The sequence below is a fragment of the Nyctibius grandis genome, chromosome 5 (genome assembly GCF_013368605.1).
Source record: "Nyctibius grandis isolate bNycGra1 chromosome 5, bNycGra1.pri, whole genome shotgun sequence".
NCBI lineage: Eukaryota > Metazoa > Chordata > Aves > Nyctibiiformes > Nyctibiidae > Nyctibius > Nyctibius grandis.
In genome coordinates, this window is record NC_090662.1 from 66,918,447 (window position 1) to 66,935,711 (window position 17,265).

Genomic DNA, 17,265 nt, shown 5'->3' on the forward strand with positions numbered 1-17,265 from the left:
TTCCTGAAAAATGATTGTTGTTTTCCACAATGAATTCTAATTTTACCTTTAGCTTTTTCTGGCCAAAAAATAACTGGTCATGAGGTATCCATGCAGGATACAGGAGAAAGGGATTATCATTTGGGTTCTTCTTCCTTCTGCGACAGCCATACTGTGCCTGCCTGTGTTTTGTATGTCTGGGCTGTGTCTCTAGCCTCTACCTCCCAGTGCAAACTCCTGGGAGGCAGCATTTCTCATTTGGAAATTTCTAGGGAAAACAAAATGGATTTTTTTACTAAAAGAAACTACTTTTCATCCAATTACATGAATAAGTCATGTGAGGCACTCTGTCCTTTGAAGAGGTGACTGCCGATTTTGTAGTTTTCCTAGACTCCATAAATTAGTGCCACTGAATCAGAGACCAGGAATCAAAAGACATGGCGACGGGCAACTTCAGCAAACCGAGTTTTAACTAACTATAACAACCTTTCCCATTTCCAGAAATGCATCCACCTATGAAGTTTCATCCTCTCAATCAATCAGCTCGCCTCAGCGGTCAAAACGAGTGAAGGAAAACACGCCTCCCCGCTGTGCCATGGTGCACAACAGCCCTGCCTGCAGCACCGCCGTCACGTGTGGCTGGGGCGATGGGGCGACCAGCACCACGCGGGAGCGGCAGCGGCAGACGATAATCATTCCCGACACCCCTAGCCCTGCAGTGAGTGTCATCACTATCAGCAGCGACACGGATGAAGAGGAGGAGCAGAAGCATGCACCCACCAGGTGAGCAGTGGCTGTCTGCTCTTCTGTGTATGCAGGAGAGAGAGACGGAGGCAGAGAAGTGCTGGAGCATCCCGGGAGTTGCTGTAGGTTCCTGGGAGTTACAGTTGGGTCTCAGCACCCACATCATCTTTTGTTTGAGAGGAAAGGTGATGGGAAGGCTAAAATACCAGCAGACTTAGGTGATGTTCCCTACCATGCTGTACATTTGCTGTGTGACCTTGAAGAAGTGTAGTAGTCTCTCTGTGCCATAGTTTGTCATCCATAAGAGGAAATAATAGTTTCCTCTATCTCACAGGACTGTTGAAAGGAGACTTTAGAGATCCTAAGGTGATGAGCCCCTTTAAGTCAGGTAGCTATTTAAAACAAGGACAAAAAGAAGGGCTCAGAAGGAAGGTAACTTAAAATTGTCTTTTCTCTTTCTAAGTGATCCAGGCATCTGTAAAGAGCAGTAAATGACACCTTCCATATGTGCTATTTTCCGTGAAAAGGTCCCAAGAACAGTTAGTGGTTGTGTTGTAAACACTCAGTAATGATAAATACATTGCAAGGGGTTTGCTCAGTTCTGACTGTGTTGCCAAAACATCCCTGAACTATTGTCCTAAGTGGCAGAAACTGATGGCTTTTTGACTGACTCTGCAGGGCGGGGGTAGATGAGGCTGTAAAGACCATGGTGACTGAGTTTGGTCCTCAGAGAATTAACTCACGTAGTAAACAGTGCGGCCCTTTCGTCAAAGGCAAGCACTCTAGGTTTCCCATCTGATGCCAGTCATAAGATACCACTCTTCTTTGTAAGTTGTAGAGAAGTAGCCTTGCAAACAGCTGAATAATTCTACCATCTTTCTGTTGGTAACTGAGCTAGGAATTTTTTAACTTTATCCCTCCAGTATTGTCGTGAGAGAATTATTTTATTTTTTTTATTTAGGACATGCTCCACGGCAGATTTGCCTTTAATCATTGGAGATATCTATCTATATCTCTGCATCTCTGCGCTGTGGTGATAAGTGGAGCACTGCAAATGTGCACAGAACAGATGAGATGCGTTTAGCCTCAAGGAGCTAAAAATCTGTAAAGAGGAGACATATGATTCAGGCATCTAGGGCTGCAATTTCAACCTACCTCCTGCCAGCCACCGCCGCTTCCCATTCCCCTTCTCCCTGCCAGTGAACTCCACCGGGCAGTGAGAGCTCAGTGCCTGTTGCGTTCAGACCTGCCATGAATGCGATGGTTATCGTAGGGAATTGATCACAGGACAGTGTAACGTATTTCACCTAAAAAAAAAATATTCCTTAGTTTGGTAGGGAGAAGAAAGCGTGTTTCCAGAAAGAGTTGAATGAAGGTCAGCGTAGAAGTCAGGTGAACTAGAAATGAGGAAAAAAAAGGAAAAGACGAAACATATGCTGAAAACTAAGGTGGTGAGGTTGGGCAGCATGAAGAGGACAGGAATCTCAAGGGTCATGGGAGTTATTTGCAAGCATGTTTATCCATGCTGCTGGTCCCAGGCTTCATGAAATTATGTGCAAACACTTATACTTACCACCTGGGTATCATCTTGGGTCCAGAGGGGGATGGAGGAAAGAACTGTGTTCCTGCAGCTACTTCAGCTAATGGTTGTCTCTTCCACCTCAGCTTTGCTGCCAGCTGACCAGTTTCTTCACTCGACATCTCTCCAGAGAGGCAGACAGAACAAAGTTCTGGAAAATGTCTGGAAATCAAGTTGGGAGTTTGGGGTATTTAAATATTTGGGCAAGGTCTGCTGAGGGGTTAGAAAAGTAGTCCCAGGAGCCAGACTTACATAAACAAACTGGCTTTGATATGACTAAAGCATATTCAGGACACGTTCCTGCCTGAGATCAGATCCCTGGCTACTTTTTGTATCCATATGGCATAGCTATACAGAGTGCCAGGGCGAGAGCATTCCTGGAAGGCCAGAACTTAAGAGCTAGATTTAATTTCTGAGCCATGTAGAGACATTTTTGCACGGACACAGGCTGTTCTTGGGCACCTTTTGGAATTGCCTGTGCAGATGTAACCAGAGCAAGTGGAGAGTTAGGGGCACAGACACAGATGAAAAGCAGCATGTCCAGAATGAGAAATTTTGGTTAAAGTCTGCAGGAGAGTGAAATCAACTCGTTCAGAGCATTTTGACCTGGGCATATCTAAGACCAGATTCTCAGCTGGAGTAAGAATGTAGCTTCCAGTCAAGGAAGCTGCATCAGCATTTAATGCCAATGAACTATGCCCCTGCCAAAGTTGAGGTCTTTTTCATTGAAAGCACGTCACATTTAGGAAAGTACCTCCGAGTTTTTGTACATGTTTTCTTTGGCTTCAAGAAAAATGGGAGTGACAGTGAAGTATGTGCTTTACTGTAATCAGTGCCCAAACTTTCAGGATCTGAGTCGAAAATGAAACCATGCAAAGAATGCCTTTTCTCACCCATATTTATGCAAATACTACCCTGTTGGGCAATAGCTGTGGGTGGGGGTGAAAAATAAGGAATAACTTGAAACGTGCCATTGGTCACATCTTAACACTATTAGCTTTTTGTAGATTAGAATACAGAAATCATATGGCACTTGATAGATCAAAGTTAATTGCCTGATCCCATGTTATTGATAGCAGTTATATCTTTGCATTAACTTCACTGACGCTGGATCAGCTCCTGAATTTGCTACAGCACTTCATTCTCTTTTTTCCTGTGGGATTGGAAGTTTCTCTTTGACCCATGAGACTAAAAATGTTTATTTTATTGATTGCTCAGCTAAGAGAGATTAGAGCTACCTGTGGTTTTGAGAAGTAGTAGATCTTTCGATGATGATTTCATAAGTCTCGGTTTAAGAAGGACTGGTAATGCTGATAAAATATGATACTGCTGATGCAGTAAAGGAGCCCTACAGCTTGGATTTAGTCTGACAGAAAAGTCTCTCTGTAATACCAGAGCAGCAGAGAGAGCTTTTCTAGTACGGGGGATGCAACTTTTTTATTGGTGAAAGAAAAATCTGAAGAATTCAGTGTGATGTGGGCAGAATTTTCCTTTTCCTAATGAAAAGCACAGATGTTCAAGTAGGATGTTTATGAAATACCAGCTGACTGGGCCGGCAGGACAGCACGTTGCTCGTTCTTTGCTCGCATGTGTTTTACCCTGTTGATGAGTGTAGCTTGGTGTCATCTTTTTAAAATCAATAGTCATATGAAAATGTTGGGCTCCTGTCGGGTGAAGGTGCTGGGGAGGTGGTGCGAGGTGGGCTCTGGGGGACCTGCTCAATGGAGCCTTGTCAAAGGGGGCCATCTACTGGGCCCCGACCCCGTGCCTGGAGTGGAATGACAGAGAAGGGAAGGGACCTCAGGTACAGTTCAGCAGGGACAGTCCTCAGAGAAATGGTCAGAGATTTTCAGGGGGCAAAGTCCTGATTAAAAAAGTCAGTTTGTCAAAACTAAGGCTTTTTGCAGGCTACATTGAGATTTTTATAGTAATATCCCCGACATAGTGAAATCTGGGGAAGCTGCAAAAAGGTTTTGACTTTTTTTTAAGGGAAAGAAGCATTAGGTGATTAACTAATTAAGGAGACTTCTCTTTTCTGGTGTAATGGAGGTCTTTCTTTTTTCTTCTTTCAAAATGTAAGGAAATAATAGAAAACAAAGTTTGAAATGGTCAGAATAAAAAGGGAACATTTTGACTGACTGAAACTGTTTTTACCTGGTTTCTGGTGCCCACAAACTTTTGCATGTGACTTTTTGTCCTGTAGAACAGTAGGAAAAAATTTCCATATAAAAAGCATTATATGGACAGGAAGCAATTTTGTGACCCTGTTTGTTTATCAGCAGTGAGTTTCTAGAGTCTCAGTTCAGCATCCTTTACAAAGAGACTCTGTAGGCCAAAGAGATGTTTACTGCTGTGCTGTTATTTATCCTGGAAAGAAGAATTTAGGTCTAGCCATTACCTGTAAAGCATTGAAGAGAGTAAAAACAGAGCATAGACTTGACATTTTTCTTATAAATTTATTCCTCTTGAGTTTCTCTACTTGCTCTAGCAAGAAAGTCAAGCAGGCAGACAGACAGACCAACAGTGCAACTGCAGTCACAGTAATCGGAGCATGTATTCAGCAAGTAGTAGGGGTTAAGTTCTCCCCAGTGTGCAACTTCTCATGGTGCAGTGGTTTAAATGTAAATCCTTCCTTGATTAAATATTTCTGAAGCTTAGAAGTGGAGAAAAATAAAGCAACTACTTAAACGCAGAGTAGAGAGGTGCATGTGCACCCTGGGGTGGCTGAATTGTGGCTGGAAGGGAGGGGAGAGCACACGTGGTCCTGCAGAAGGGATGTGCTGGGCTGTGCTGGTCCTGCAGCCAGGGGTATTGCCATGTCCAGAGCGTGACAGGAGGAAGGGGTGGAAGGGAAGGCAGTGGAGGTGGCCGTTGTGACATGCCTAGATGACTTCCCATCCAAGCAATGAGTGCAGCAGCCAAGGAAAACATGATTGTTTTCTTGAAACAATACAAAGATGGCCTTGAGGTGGGTGGTTTTGAGGGTGCTTCCACCCCAAAGAGGCAGGAGAGCCCCTCACTTCCCCACTGCGTGTTCTGTTTGCACTGGTATCATAAGTAACACCTCTCCAGCTTGGCTTTCCATGGGATCCTTATGGTAATCACTGTCTTTCTGGGCAAGAAAGGCTGACCACAGCTGTCATGTGGGCACACTGACATGCCTCATTGGCTGTCTTCACTGGCACAAAATTCTTGCAGGGTTGTTTTTTTTTTTTCCTTTTTCTGAGGATAGTAAATTCTACAGTGAAGTCTCTGTGTGAGTCTCACCTTTATAACTGACCATGAGCTGATGCAAGTTGTTAATTCACCTTATTCATGTCGTAGTGCAATGGTGGTGGAGCCTACTTAAGAGGACTTTTGTTCCTGTTATGCACAGAAATCGCTGGCAGGCACAAACCATTTTTTTTTGCCAACTTGCTGATGTGTGTGTGTGAGGGTCAAAATACCGTTTGTAATTCTCTTTTGACATCTAGCCTATTGTGGCTATGTTATGCTGTGCATAGTAATGCACTGACTCTGCATAGCAATACGTTGACTAACCACAGTCATCTGGTAAAAAGGTTGCTGCCTTCCATCTCCAGAAGACACACCAACATGCAACTAATACTTAAAATAACAGAGATAGACAGTAGCTCTCTCAGCAAACCTTTAGCAGCAGAACCTTTACAACCTCCTAAGCAATTCAGTATATATGACTTAAATAGCTACAGCATGTGCTGTATAGCCTAATAAAATGGCCTCAGTGTAGTACTTGATAAATATTTCTTACCATCACAAATTCACAAAGAAGGTGAGAGCACATTAACAGGTCGGGATGGAGGTAGAGCTGAAGAGAGGGGCATGTTCTCAACACTGAGCTATGCATGACATAAGATTTCAATGTGAAGAGAGCGATGCAGTTGTAGCGTGAGTTTTTGTTGGCTGACTCTATACTTTCCTAGAATAGGTGGATTATTCTGAAGCAGCAAAGTGAAAAGGTTGCATGTTATTCAGTTTTCAGAGACCTGGAACAGAATTTTTGTGATGTGATGTAAAGCTGACATGCCATGATATACAGACACGCCCGTTCAAAGGCACAGTGCCTTTGGGATGGGTGCCTTCTTCCCCCAAAGTAGAAGGCCATCCTGGCAGCCTTCAGAGCTGAAAGCCTTTGTTGCTATAGTGTCAGCCACACTGAAAGGTTTCTATCTCTGTGGGTGAACCGCATGCTGAAGAATTGCCCCTAGTAGACTCTATTTGCTTTTTCGAGGATTCTGGTGTAACTTGAGATATTCAGGGAAAAAAAGATCCTGTTCATGCAATGCTATCACATACCAAGCTTTTGTGCTGGGCCTTCGGCAAGTAGAAATCATCTCAAGTTGCACTGTTATGAGAGCTGTTGTCCCCGTCTTTGTCCTTGTCTATTTAGATGGTTCCAATGTTGTTTTAACACCTAATTCAGCATCTTCTTTTCCTTGATTTCCTCTTACTTTTCATTATCAACATCTGCATTTGGCACCTTTCCATTAACAGTATCTGAGATGCCCACCTTAGTTTCTTGCCCTGTGCCCGTGTACAATCTTCTGTTTCCTCCATCAGACTCTTCCTTGAGATCTTTCCTTGCTGTGGGGAATAGAGACCCACGTCCATCTCTCCGCTGTGCACTCGTGAGGGTGGTATATGTTAGAGAGCTGTCTCCGAGAGCTGCTTCTGCACGTTTGAAGGCACGGTCGTGCTCTGTGTCTTCACATTGGACAGACATGAATTGTTTTGCGTCCAAGTTTGAGAACAAGCTCTTCGGGACTGGGTAGGAATGGGCTACCACTCATAAACTAATAATAAACTTACAAAGCAATGCATATTTTTCCAGCTGCTGTTCTGAAAGGAAGGATGCAGCTCCAGCCAGTAAGGGTTAAACAGCCTTCCTGTCTTACTGCTTTTCAGTCTGTGTAGATGGATTTGATGCCATTTTGGTAATCTTCCCCCCTCCCTCCTCTGGAGAATTAAAATACACCTACCCACAGAATGCAGGCAGGCACACAAGCTGACCAGGAACACATGCCGACTCTCAACACTACTAAATCACATATGCTGCTGCTACTGTGCTTGCAGGAGGGAAAGCAATTATCAGGCTTGGAGTCAGCTTAATAGGAAGGGGGCAAGACTTTTAATACTATTTTTCTGTGTAAGCACAAACATCCCCAAAAGCTGTGGCTGAGTTATAGGAATACAGTAAGCTTGCTGAGTAGGCAAGTGTTGTGTCAACAGGTAAAAGCTCTCAGTCCTGATAGGTTGTGAGTGGGGAAGGCTCACACAGCTGGGACCTCACACAGATAACTCCTGCATTACTGTGAGGTGAGGAGAGCAGCTGAGTCCTCAGAGGGAGCTGGAATGAGGACAGTTGCTGGCTAGCAAGAAGGCTTTGACAAGGGGGAGCACTAGCTCTTCTGGGTTGAGTTTTCAGAAGCCCCCATTTCAGCTTAACGTGTATCTCTAAGCCTGCGAATCCACTGATTTTTCAGCATGAGTTGAGCCTTTGATGCTTTTGAAGTTCCCACCCTTAACCTCTTGGGCAGGCTGTGGTACAGCAGTTGCCAAGCTCTGAGTGTATGAATAGTCCCGACTGACTTCTCTGCCTGCTCTGACATTAACCTCAGTCGTTACCTTTCCTGAAGACAAAAATCCATCTGCTTTCAATGGGACTCCCTCGTGCGCTTGAAATGATGCAGCCTGCTTAATCAAGAGGCGAATCACTTAGGCCCCAATCCTGCAAATATTTACCCATGTGCTTTCGCTCTGTTACTGGATAGTCCAGCTGACTTTGGTGGATGACACATGCTAGTAGTGCTAAGCACTTGCGTAAGGCGTGGCAGGACCACAGCTCTGGTCCTTCCTGTTTCCCATTTGTGAAATGAGTTTAATATCCTGCTGTGGTCCCTTTTTCTGGAACGGTTTGGGTTTGGGGTCACTTATTTATTCAACCAAACATATTTACTTGGTTTTCTTATTGTAACCAAGGAGCTATGAGACTTTGAAGAGACTCCTCATGGTCCCTGCTTTGACAAACCTTCAGTCAAATTGGTGAAAAATATGCCCGTTCTGAAACAATACATAGCACAGATTACACAGAAAAATACCTTTCCAGTTCCACAGCTCAGCCTTCCCATGTCAAGTGTCAGCCGAGAGCAAGTATTTCCAGTTCAGCAGCTCAGCCACTGATGTAAGGAAGGGACTGTAGAAGAACAGCTAGACCTTATCACTTGTCAGAAGGCTCTTTAGTGACTTGATTTTTCTTTATAAAATGTAATAACTGTCTGAGATAGAGAATATATATCTCTTCGCAACTGGCAGCCAAGGGTAGCTGCAAAGGGCAAGCAGTGTGGATACTCATAAATGTGTGATTACAGGCATTTCTACTGAAGGAGAGAGGAATATTGATGCAATATTTGTCATTTTTATGAGCTTAATATTCTTCTTTCGTAGCACCATATCCAAACTGATACATCTTTCTTCACACACAGTAGTTGTCCATCTAAGATACTCTGTTGCTCTTTCCATTTCTAATCCAACTCTCTCCAGCTTCCTGTGGAAAGCCAGAATACAAGGGTTCGCTGTCTTACACCGTACCCATCAAAAAGATCCTTGCCCCTGCAAGGATTGCTTTCAGCTTCCAGATGGCTGTGCAATAGCTTCCCCTCCTTCTCTGTCATCTGCCCTGTTTCAGGTGTCAATGCTTTAGGACAGCAGGGGCCTCTCCAGATGTAATTTTCACTGCGCGTAGAACAACATGGTCTTGTGTCCCCTTCAGGGCACGCCGGGATCCTGTGACGACAGCGCAGGGAAAGTCTGTGTGATGGTAACTTGTTTGTGAATGCAGCACCCCAAGGCCTTCTTTAATGGAGATGACAGCTTTTCAGTTACCAGTCTGGGGAGCGAGGTGGTGAGTTGCGGCTTGTGAATGCTGACGGAGAGGCTTTGGGACGGACAAGTTGAAGGGAACCCACCAGTGCTCCTTTAGCACTGTGAAAAATAAATAAAGCAAACAATGTCCTTGGAAGGAAACTGTTCTGAGTACCTGCTCCACCTTTCCCTGGGTAAGAAGCGATGCTGAGACTAGGGAACAAACGGCTCCATCCCTGAGGAGAGACCAGGTTAATCAGTTGTTGCCTGGACTGGACCAGCCAGAGTGAGAGAATGGAGAGGAGACTCCATGGGAAAGGGATCTCTCTCTTTTTAAAGTGCACACTCAAGAAGTTAAAAGATGGATTCCTTTTTCTCTGTGGCGTTTCTGTTACTGTTGGGGCTGTTTTCACCATTAAGCCTAATTACATAGCTTTTTATGTGCTATCCATTTCTTTTCATCATTTTAAAAACTTCAGTTGCCATAACAACATAATGCAATCAGTGAAACATAGCAGCTATTTTCTGTAGTCAAGGTCTGTGCACTGTCAAGGATATGAGCCATTTAAGCAAATCTTCACCATCCTCCTTCCTCCGTCCTCTTTCTTGCTCTCTCTTCTCCCTAAACAAGCTCATAACAGGAAGGAGAAACCATCAGGAATAATTAGACACAATAGCAGAGCAAATCCCAATCGTACTCATGCAGTCTAGTCTAATGAACTTCTAGCACTAATCTTGGAAGTGTTGATGTTCCTTTTTAATCACTTTTTTGATGTCATAGATAGATTAGCTGCAGCAGGACCTTGATAATCCAGAGTCAGGAGACCCAGTGCTTATTCAGAAAAAGAAAAGAAAACAAAAAGCTTTATGTACTTCACTCATTTATTTCTTCATTTGTTCCTCAGTTTCAAATGCTTATTGAGAATATATGCCTATTGTACCATATTAGTAAGTAGAACAGAGTGTATTTTGTAGATTCATGGGATTTAATCATGAAAAGTCATAGCATTTATTATTAAATCATTGCTGGAAGGCTGGGAGAAACCACCACGTTTTTGTGTGGGTGGTGAGACTTGCAACAAAGCATAGTATAACTGCTGGGCTTCTAGTGCACATATATATAAAAAGCAGTCTGAAAATAAATCTGGCAGTCTGGTTCAGTGCTATTCTAAGCAGTGTGAATATAAGATCCATCCACAATGTCTTACTCACTCCTTGACCTCCATGAAGGCTTTCCTGGAATAGCAACGAGAGAGTTTTGAAGCCTGGGATTTGGCTTAAGCAGCCTCTCTCTGGTGGAGGACTGAAGGGTGTGCTTTGCCTTTACGGAGCTAGTCTGCCGTGGGCAGAATCTTCTGGTGGCTTCCGAGTCGATTGTTGCCCCTTCACTCTTTCCACTTGTGTGCTTGTGTTTCAGTACCATGTCCAAGCAAAGGAAGAACGTCATCAGTTGTGTCACTGTGCATGACTCCCCCTACTCCGATTCCTCCAGCAACAACAGCCCTTACGCCGTGCAGCATCGCACAGGGCAGAATAACGGGAACACCTACGACACCAAAGGGGTTCCAGAGACTCACTGCAGTGGGAACCCCCGAACGATCATCGTGCCACCACTGAAAACCCAGGCCAGTGAGGTGTTGGTAGAGTGCGATAGCCTGGCACCAGGTAAATTGCACCTCTTCCGTCAAGAAAATGAGTAAGAAATAAATGATTTATCTTCGAAGAATCTCATTGTTCGGTTTCATTTTGTTTGTTTGGTTGGTTTTTTTTCCAAAGAAACCGTGCTCCTGCCCTTCTCTCAAGTGACACATCTGTTCTTGGGAGCCATATTGCATTATTTATGTGCACTGGTACACTCAGGAGTCACGGGGGCAAGTGTCATTCCCAGTTACTTCTGTACAAACCCAAGAACAGAGTGCAGCCTTTAGCTCAACATTTGACGTGAAAGGCTCCCAAATGCAAGTGTGAACCTTTTCTGCCTTGCCTTTCCATAGGTTTACTTTAAAAACGGGTAAGAGATTGAAAACACATGTGCATTTTCATCCAAACTTGTTGATGTTTTTGGGAAGAACATTTCCCCAGGATCTTCATTATGGACTGATGAGGTTTGCTCATCTAGAGTCTCCACAATGCTAGGTAGTATGGTGTGTTGAAAAGGGGCTCATGGTGGACGTCTGGCCCAAAGCAATTGGCTTTGAGCTACTTGGCAGTCCTTTCTTTTGACGCACTGCTGGTGAACGCGAAGGCTCAGAGGGTGAGCTCCCCACTAGCTCCTTCTCCCTCCCTTCCTACTCACCCTGAGGTCAGCCCAGCCAGGGCTTTTTTGTGCTGTGCACACTATACTTTCCTTCTTCTCCTTGGGATTTGTACCTTCATCGTACAGTTCTGCTGGCCAAACAGTTTCTCACACTTTTGTAGGATCTGTAAAGCCTTCCTTGGGCCCAGTTTGGGTCCAGATATCAGGTCTGCTTGTCTGCCTCTAAGATAACAGGCTGCCCATGTATTAGAAGCACTGCTGAGATATACTGTTAATTAAGAGAAATCATTTTCTTACCCTGCTTCTGTTGTATGTCTCTTCCCAAAAGCCACTCTGGAGGAGATTCAGTGAGGAAAAGGTAGGGTGAGCAATTAAAGAATGTGATGTAAGCTACAAATGTGTTTCCTTTCCTGGCACAGTCACCACCAGTCACCACTCATCCTCCTACAAGTCCAAGTCCTCCAGCACCGTGACCTCCACCAGCGGTCACTCTTCAGGGAGCTCATCTGGAGCCGTTGCCTATAGGCAGCAGCGACCAGGAGCACATTTCCAGCAGCAGCAGCCTCTTAATCTAAGTCAGGTAAGTCAACTGAGACAAAATTTGGTGGTGCATCATCCAGCTATAACCTAACACTCCTCCAGCATGGGCTGTCCTGTTCCAGTCTAATGATAGTTGGGCCCCATGTCGAGTTTGATCGACTTGTTTCAACTTCACTACAGACCTTGATCTTCCAGCTCAGGCAGTAGAGGTAGTGGAGATCCCACCCCTGAGTGGGCTGGTGGTACTCTTACCGTGTGTTTTGAAGTCAGATGATGTAACAGTGCAAGTGGGAATAATGTGAGAGAGAAGATGCAGTGGCTCAGACACAAAAGAGTGGAGCAGGACCGTGTAGGAAGGACTGAATTCCTCTTAGCTGTAGGTAACCATGGGGAGAGTATCTTCCAAGTGAAGGGAGTGCATCGGCATGGCTGTGGGATTGGGAGAGAAGTCTCCATCAGATGTGACAAGGCAAAGCAGAACCTCTGTGCTTATACGTGACCTCATGTAATGAGTTTGATCCATCCCATGATAAATCTGGGCTGAAATCTGGGCAAATCTCATTACTTGGCAGCATGCAGTTCTCAAGATGTTTCATAGTCTATGATCAAAACACCCAGGGAGCTCCCCAGGAGCTTCACTAAATAATGCCCTTTCCATGTACTGCACCTGGGGCCTCTCTCTACCCTGAGGTGAGGTAATGAGAGTAGGGAAGTTACAGCACAGTTACCAACATTTCAAGGGGAGAAAGTCTGGTGAGCTCAGAGGACAGCACTGGTTTGCATCCAGAGCTGAATATAAGCAGAACTGGGTGTTTGGTGTTTTTTTAAATATAATTTGGAGGATAAGAATGTCCCCTCCCCCTCAAAATGTAGTTGAAATTTAAAAATTTAAACAAACCTGAAATAAAAGTGAGTGAAAATGGAGGAAGTGGGCGAGATGCTGTTTCCAAGAGTGGGGGAGGAGTGTGGCTCCCGCATTTCAGACCACAATAACAGCGCAGGGACTGCTTACGAGGAGGATGAGAAGGCTTGGAAGAATAGAAGGAAATAATATGGAGCATTGCCCTTCTTGCCTTCTAATTCCTACTTTATTGGTTATTTAATACTCTGACTACAAATGACCAGGAAAACTCCTTGACATTATTGTGCAGTGTAAAAAAAAAACCTTGGAAAATCACTGAAGAAAAGTACATTGCTCCTGTCCCACTGCAAGAAATTGCCTGTGCTCAAGTCATTATAGCTGATTACATGAGGGTACCAGGCACTTGCAGGATCTGATCGAGCCAAGAGTTTTATCTTTAAAAAATAAAGTAGTTATTTTACTAACTGAGGAAATGATAACCGCAAAGACACGAAGTGAGCAAAAATAAATTGCCTGTTCCAAATGTAGTTAAGCAACTTCATTCCCCTGAGCTATCAGCATACCACATTTTGTCAGCAGAGAGTTCACTAACAAAAGCCACGTGTTGTGCGAGCGACTGGACTTGTTCTTAGGAGCTGGGCATCCAAGGTTGGGTCTTCATGTTAGCTGTGCCAGCAGCTCGTGACTCAAAGTAGGGGACTCTGTTGTCCTTTTGGGAGCTATTTTGGTGAATGTATGAAACTACAGGGTCTTCATAGGCTTGGGAGGGACCCTTTGCCATCACCCGTTTCTAAGGGAAGACTGTCAGGAGGAGCACAAGGGACTTAGCTGAGTCCATCCTGGTGTTGTAGGGAGGCTCCCAGGCACAAGTGAGGAGGTAAAGAGCTGTCTCTTGTCTTGTAACCGCTTATCACTGTTGCTGTCTTTATCCAGGCCCAGCAGCACGTCACGACCGATCGCACAGGGAGTCACCGGAGACAGCAAGCCTACATCACTCCAACGATAGCTCAGGCCCCGTACTCTTTCCCGCACAATAGTCCCAGCCACGGTACAGTTCATCCTCACTTGGCCGCGGCTGCCGCTGCTCACCTGCCCGCCCAACCCCACCTCTACACATACACCGCCCCCGCCGCCCTGGGCTCCACAGGCACCGTCGCACACCTGGTGGCCTCCCAAGGGTCTGCGCGGCATACCGTGCAGCACACCACCTACCCCGCCAGCATCGTCCACCAGGTCCCTGTCAGCATGGGCCCGCGGGTTCTGCCCTCACCTACCATCCACCCGAGTCAGTACCAGGCTCAGTTTGCCCATCAGACCTATATCAGTGCTTCTCCAGCCTCCACAGTCTACACTGGATACCCACTGAGCCCCACCAAGGTCAACCAGTACCCTTACATCTAAACACTGGAATAAGGAGCGAGAGATGCACCCATCCCGGGGGAGTGAGGCGGCCGCTTGTGTACTGAAGAACATGACAAACCAACAATGCAATGGGAGGCTCATGTGAAACTTGAACGAAGGAGACTATAAGGAAGAAACGAGAAAGAGGAAAGAAGGGGGAGAACCAATTCTACACTTTTTACTTAAAAAAAAAAAAGAAAATGGAAAAAAAGAACAGAAAAAAAATAAACCACAAAAAAACAACTGTTCTGCACCGAACTAGAGAGAGAGAGAGAAGCAGAAGGACCCTCCAGCAGGTCCTGTCTTTTGAAGAACTTCACCAGTAGACTTTAAAGGTTATTTTCATCCAATAGTGAGCTACATTTAGAAATTTGTTGTCCAGAACACCTAAAATGAAATCTATTAGGTTTTTAATCCAATAGGTATATGGATTAGGGATTTATCCAGCATTTCAAAGGATTTATGCCCCATCTTTGCAGTGGTCTTTGTAGCCCAAAGCATACCTAAGGTTTTTTTTTTTTTTTTTTTCTGGAAATAGAAAGTGGGTAAGGGAGGCTGAGGGAAGAGGAGAAAACGTTGTCCCAGTGCTCTACATTCAGAACTAGCACTGCTACGCTTAAACACACCTGGTCAAAACAGGCCATGTAGTACTGGCCAAGAGCAAAAGCAATGGGATGTTTCTCACTTTCCTTGAACACTGGATAAATCCCTGAGAAATGCTATTCCTAAACGAGATCTCTAATAATGAATGTTGGATTTCAGTTGTGTTTCATTTTATTTTATTTGGAAATTTTCCTTTTCAATCCCTAGCCGTTTTAGTATAGGAGGAGACATTTTAGCTGCCCCCTTCCCCCGGTAGAATGTAGCACTATACAGGTCACACACCCTTTTTACTATTTTGTGTTGAACTTCAATGATACCAATAGACTATTCCTCAATGTGATTGCACAAAGAAAAGTGATATAACATAGGCATGTAACAAATGTGATTGTCCAGGTATGTATGTATGTGTGTGTGTGTGTGTGTGCGTGTGTGTGTGCGTGCAGATGCTGCCTTCTCTCTGTGGTGTGGTCCTTGGCACAGCCATTACAACTGTCACAGTCTTAGTTTTACATCATTCCCTCGTAGTGCCTTACCGAACTACAGATGCGGTTTAAGGGTTTACTTCCACTGGTACTCCTAGAAAGTGACTGAGGCTAGTCGGAATTTACTCTCAGCTCTTTTTCTTTCTTTTTTTGGGTTGTTATTGCCCATTTTCTTCTTCTGCTGGTGGTGGTGGTTTTTTTCCCACGTCAATTTTAGCTCACTTGGCAAGGTATTGGGGAGGCTCATCGGGGTTGGAAGTGCATATAGCTGGGTATTTTGTTGAGCACTGGATGGGCTGGAAGTGACCGGGTCGGTTGTGAGACCCAGGGTGACTCCCAGAGGGTCTGGGCATTTGTCTGTGGACTGGTCTGTTTCTGTCCTGTGAAATAGCAGTTTTCCTCCCTGGAAACTGTATTCTCATTCTGCTGTTCGCTGACGTTCTCGGTGGAGTGGGAGGACAGAGTGCTCCCAAGTTATCAGGTTGTCCTGGTTGTGCCTGAAATGGGAACAAAACTTTAGCCTGTGAAAGGAGGAAACACTAGTTGTTGCCAACATCTCTCACTACGTCTGTCGTTGGGAGGGCATCAGGAAAGGGCTGGAGTCCCAAAGCAAGCATGAGAAAATCCAGTTGAGAGAGTCAAACTCAGGTTTCTAAGTGAAAAGGGTATTGTAATGCATCAGGCCTTACCCACTCTATCGTAGCTGTGACAGTATGCACTTCCCCTCCTCCCTTCTCACCTATGCCCTGAAAGATTGCCTGCAGTGGCAGAGTGACCCTGGAACCAGAGAGCACGGTAGTCCTGTGGGTCCTCCATGCAGAGGAACGCTACGTGGTTATTTTGTTTTCCGAAAGGATTCTGAAGGAGCCATTCCTATGGTTGGGTTTGGGTCAGAGGGGAGTTTTGCTGGAAATGGCAGTTGCACTGGTGCATCGATATTTGGAAGTGTCTCTAGAGTACCCGTGTCTGTGGATGGCCTGGAGAGGAAGGAGAGAAGAGAGTTTGGTAGAACGTTTCCATGTTTCCATGAAAGCCGAAGTCTACGTGGCTGCTTGGTTCCACTCTACATTTCCTTGCAACTAGAGCATGAAGTATTCAGGTATTTCACAAGATGCCGGAAAATTGCAGGTTTGTCAGCAGGGTGGTGAAGGATGGGTTCCCTGGGTGGCAGTAAGGAAGGAGGAGGTTCTCTCATGTGGGAAGACCTGACAGAAAGACAAGCACAAATACATTGTCTTGCAGTAAGTGCTTGGCTGGCCTGGAAGAAGAAGGGATCCCGCTATGCATAGGCTGTTCAACAAGGCTGTTGTCTTCTGGCAAACCACCAAATAACCTCCACGGTTGCCGTCTCTGGTTCCTGGGCTACACTTGCACAGTTTTCTGTTCCTGTCTGTCCTTCATTCCAGCTCAATATACTGTAGATATGGATGAGATCTCCCAGCAGCCTATGCACCTTACCCTCCCTTCCTTTGGAAAGACAACACGTCCCCTTTCGTCTGAGGCAGGTTTTCCTGCTCAGCTCTCTCTATTGCATTCCTCTCCTCTCCCACCAGTTCAGGAGCGAGAGTGTCATGCTGCTTGTGTCATGAAAAGGACAGACAATGTTATTTTATTGTATGGTTGTTATGATTATGATTATTATTTTATTATTATTATATTTTACTCTGGGTTTTAATTGCACATGCATTCCTTAATCTTTGTGTTATTTTTTTTCTCTTAGTATTGTTGTTAAAGTTGTTAATTTAATTTCTCTTCGTCAGTGGCATCAGAAGGGTTGCTGTGTTGGTGAAAACTGCAGGAGGAGGGGGAAATGAGATTATCCTGAGGATGAAAACTCTGCCTCTAACTAGGGGGAGTGGGGTTACAGCCTTGAGGGACAGGAGTTATCCTCCATGACACATCTGCATTTCAGAATAAGTCCAGAAACATTCATCCAGAG

At 44.9% G+C, this 17,265-nt stretch overlaps 1 protein-coding gene across 1 annotated transcript in view; it reads left to right on the forward strand.

Annotated features, from left to right (window-relative positions):
• HIPK2 (homeodomain interacting protein kinase 2) overlaps positions 1-14,630 on the forward strand; it is a 135,464-nt gene extending 120,834 nt beyond the window's left edge. The window contains 4 exon segments of the mRNA XM_068401077.1: positions 481-762; positions 10,599-10,846; positions 11,858-12,018; positions 13,774-14,630. Of these exon segments, the coding sequence (XP_068257178.1) occupies positions 481-762; positions 10,599-10,846; positions 11,858-12,018; positions 13,774-14,241 (1,159 nt within the window). The 3' untranslated portion in view covers positions 14,242-14,630.
• The last annotated feature ends 2,635 nt before the right edge of the window (positions 14,631-17,265 follow it).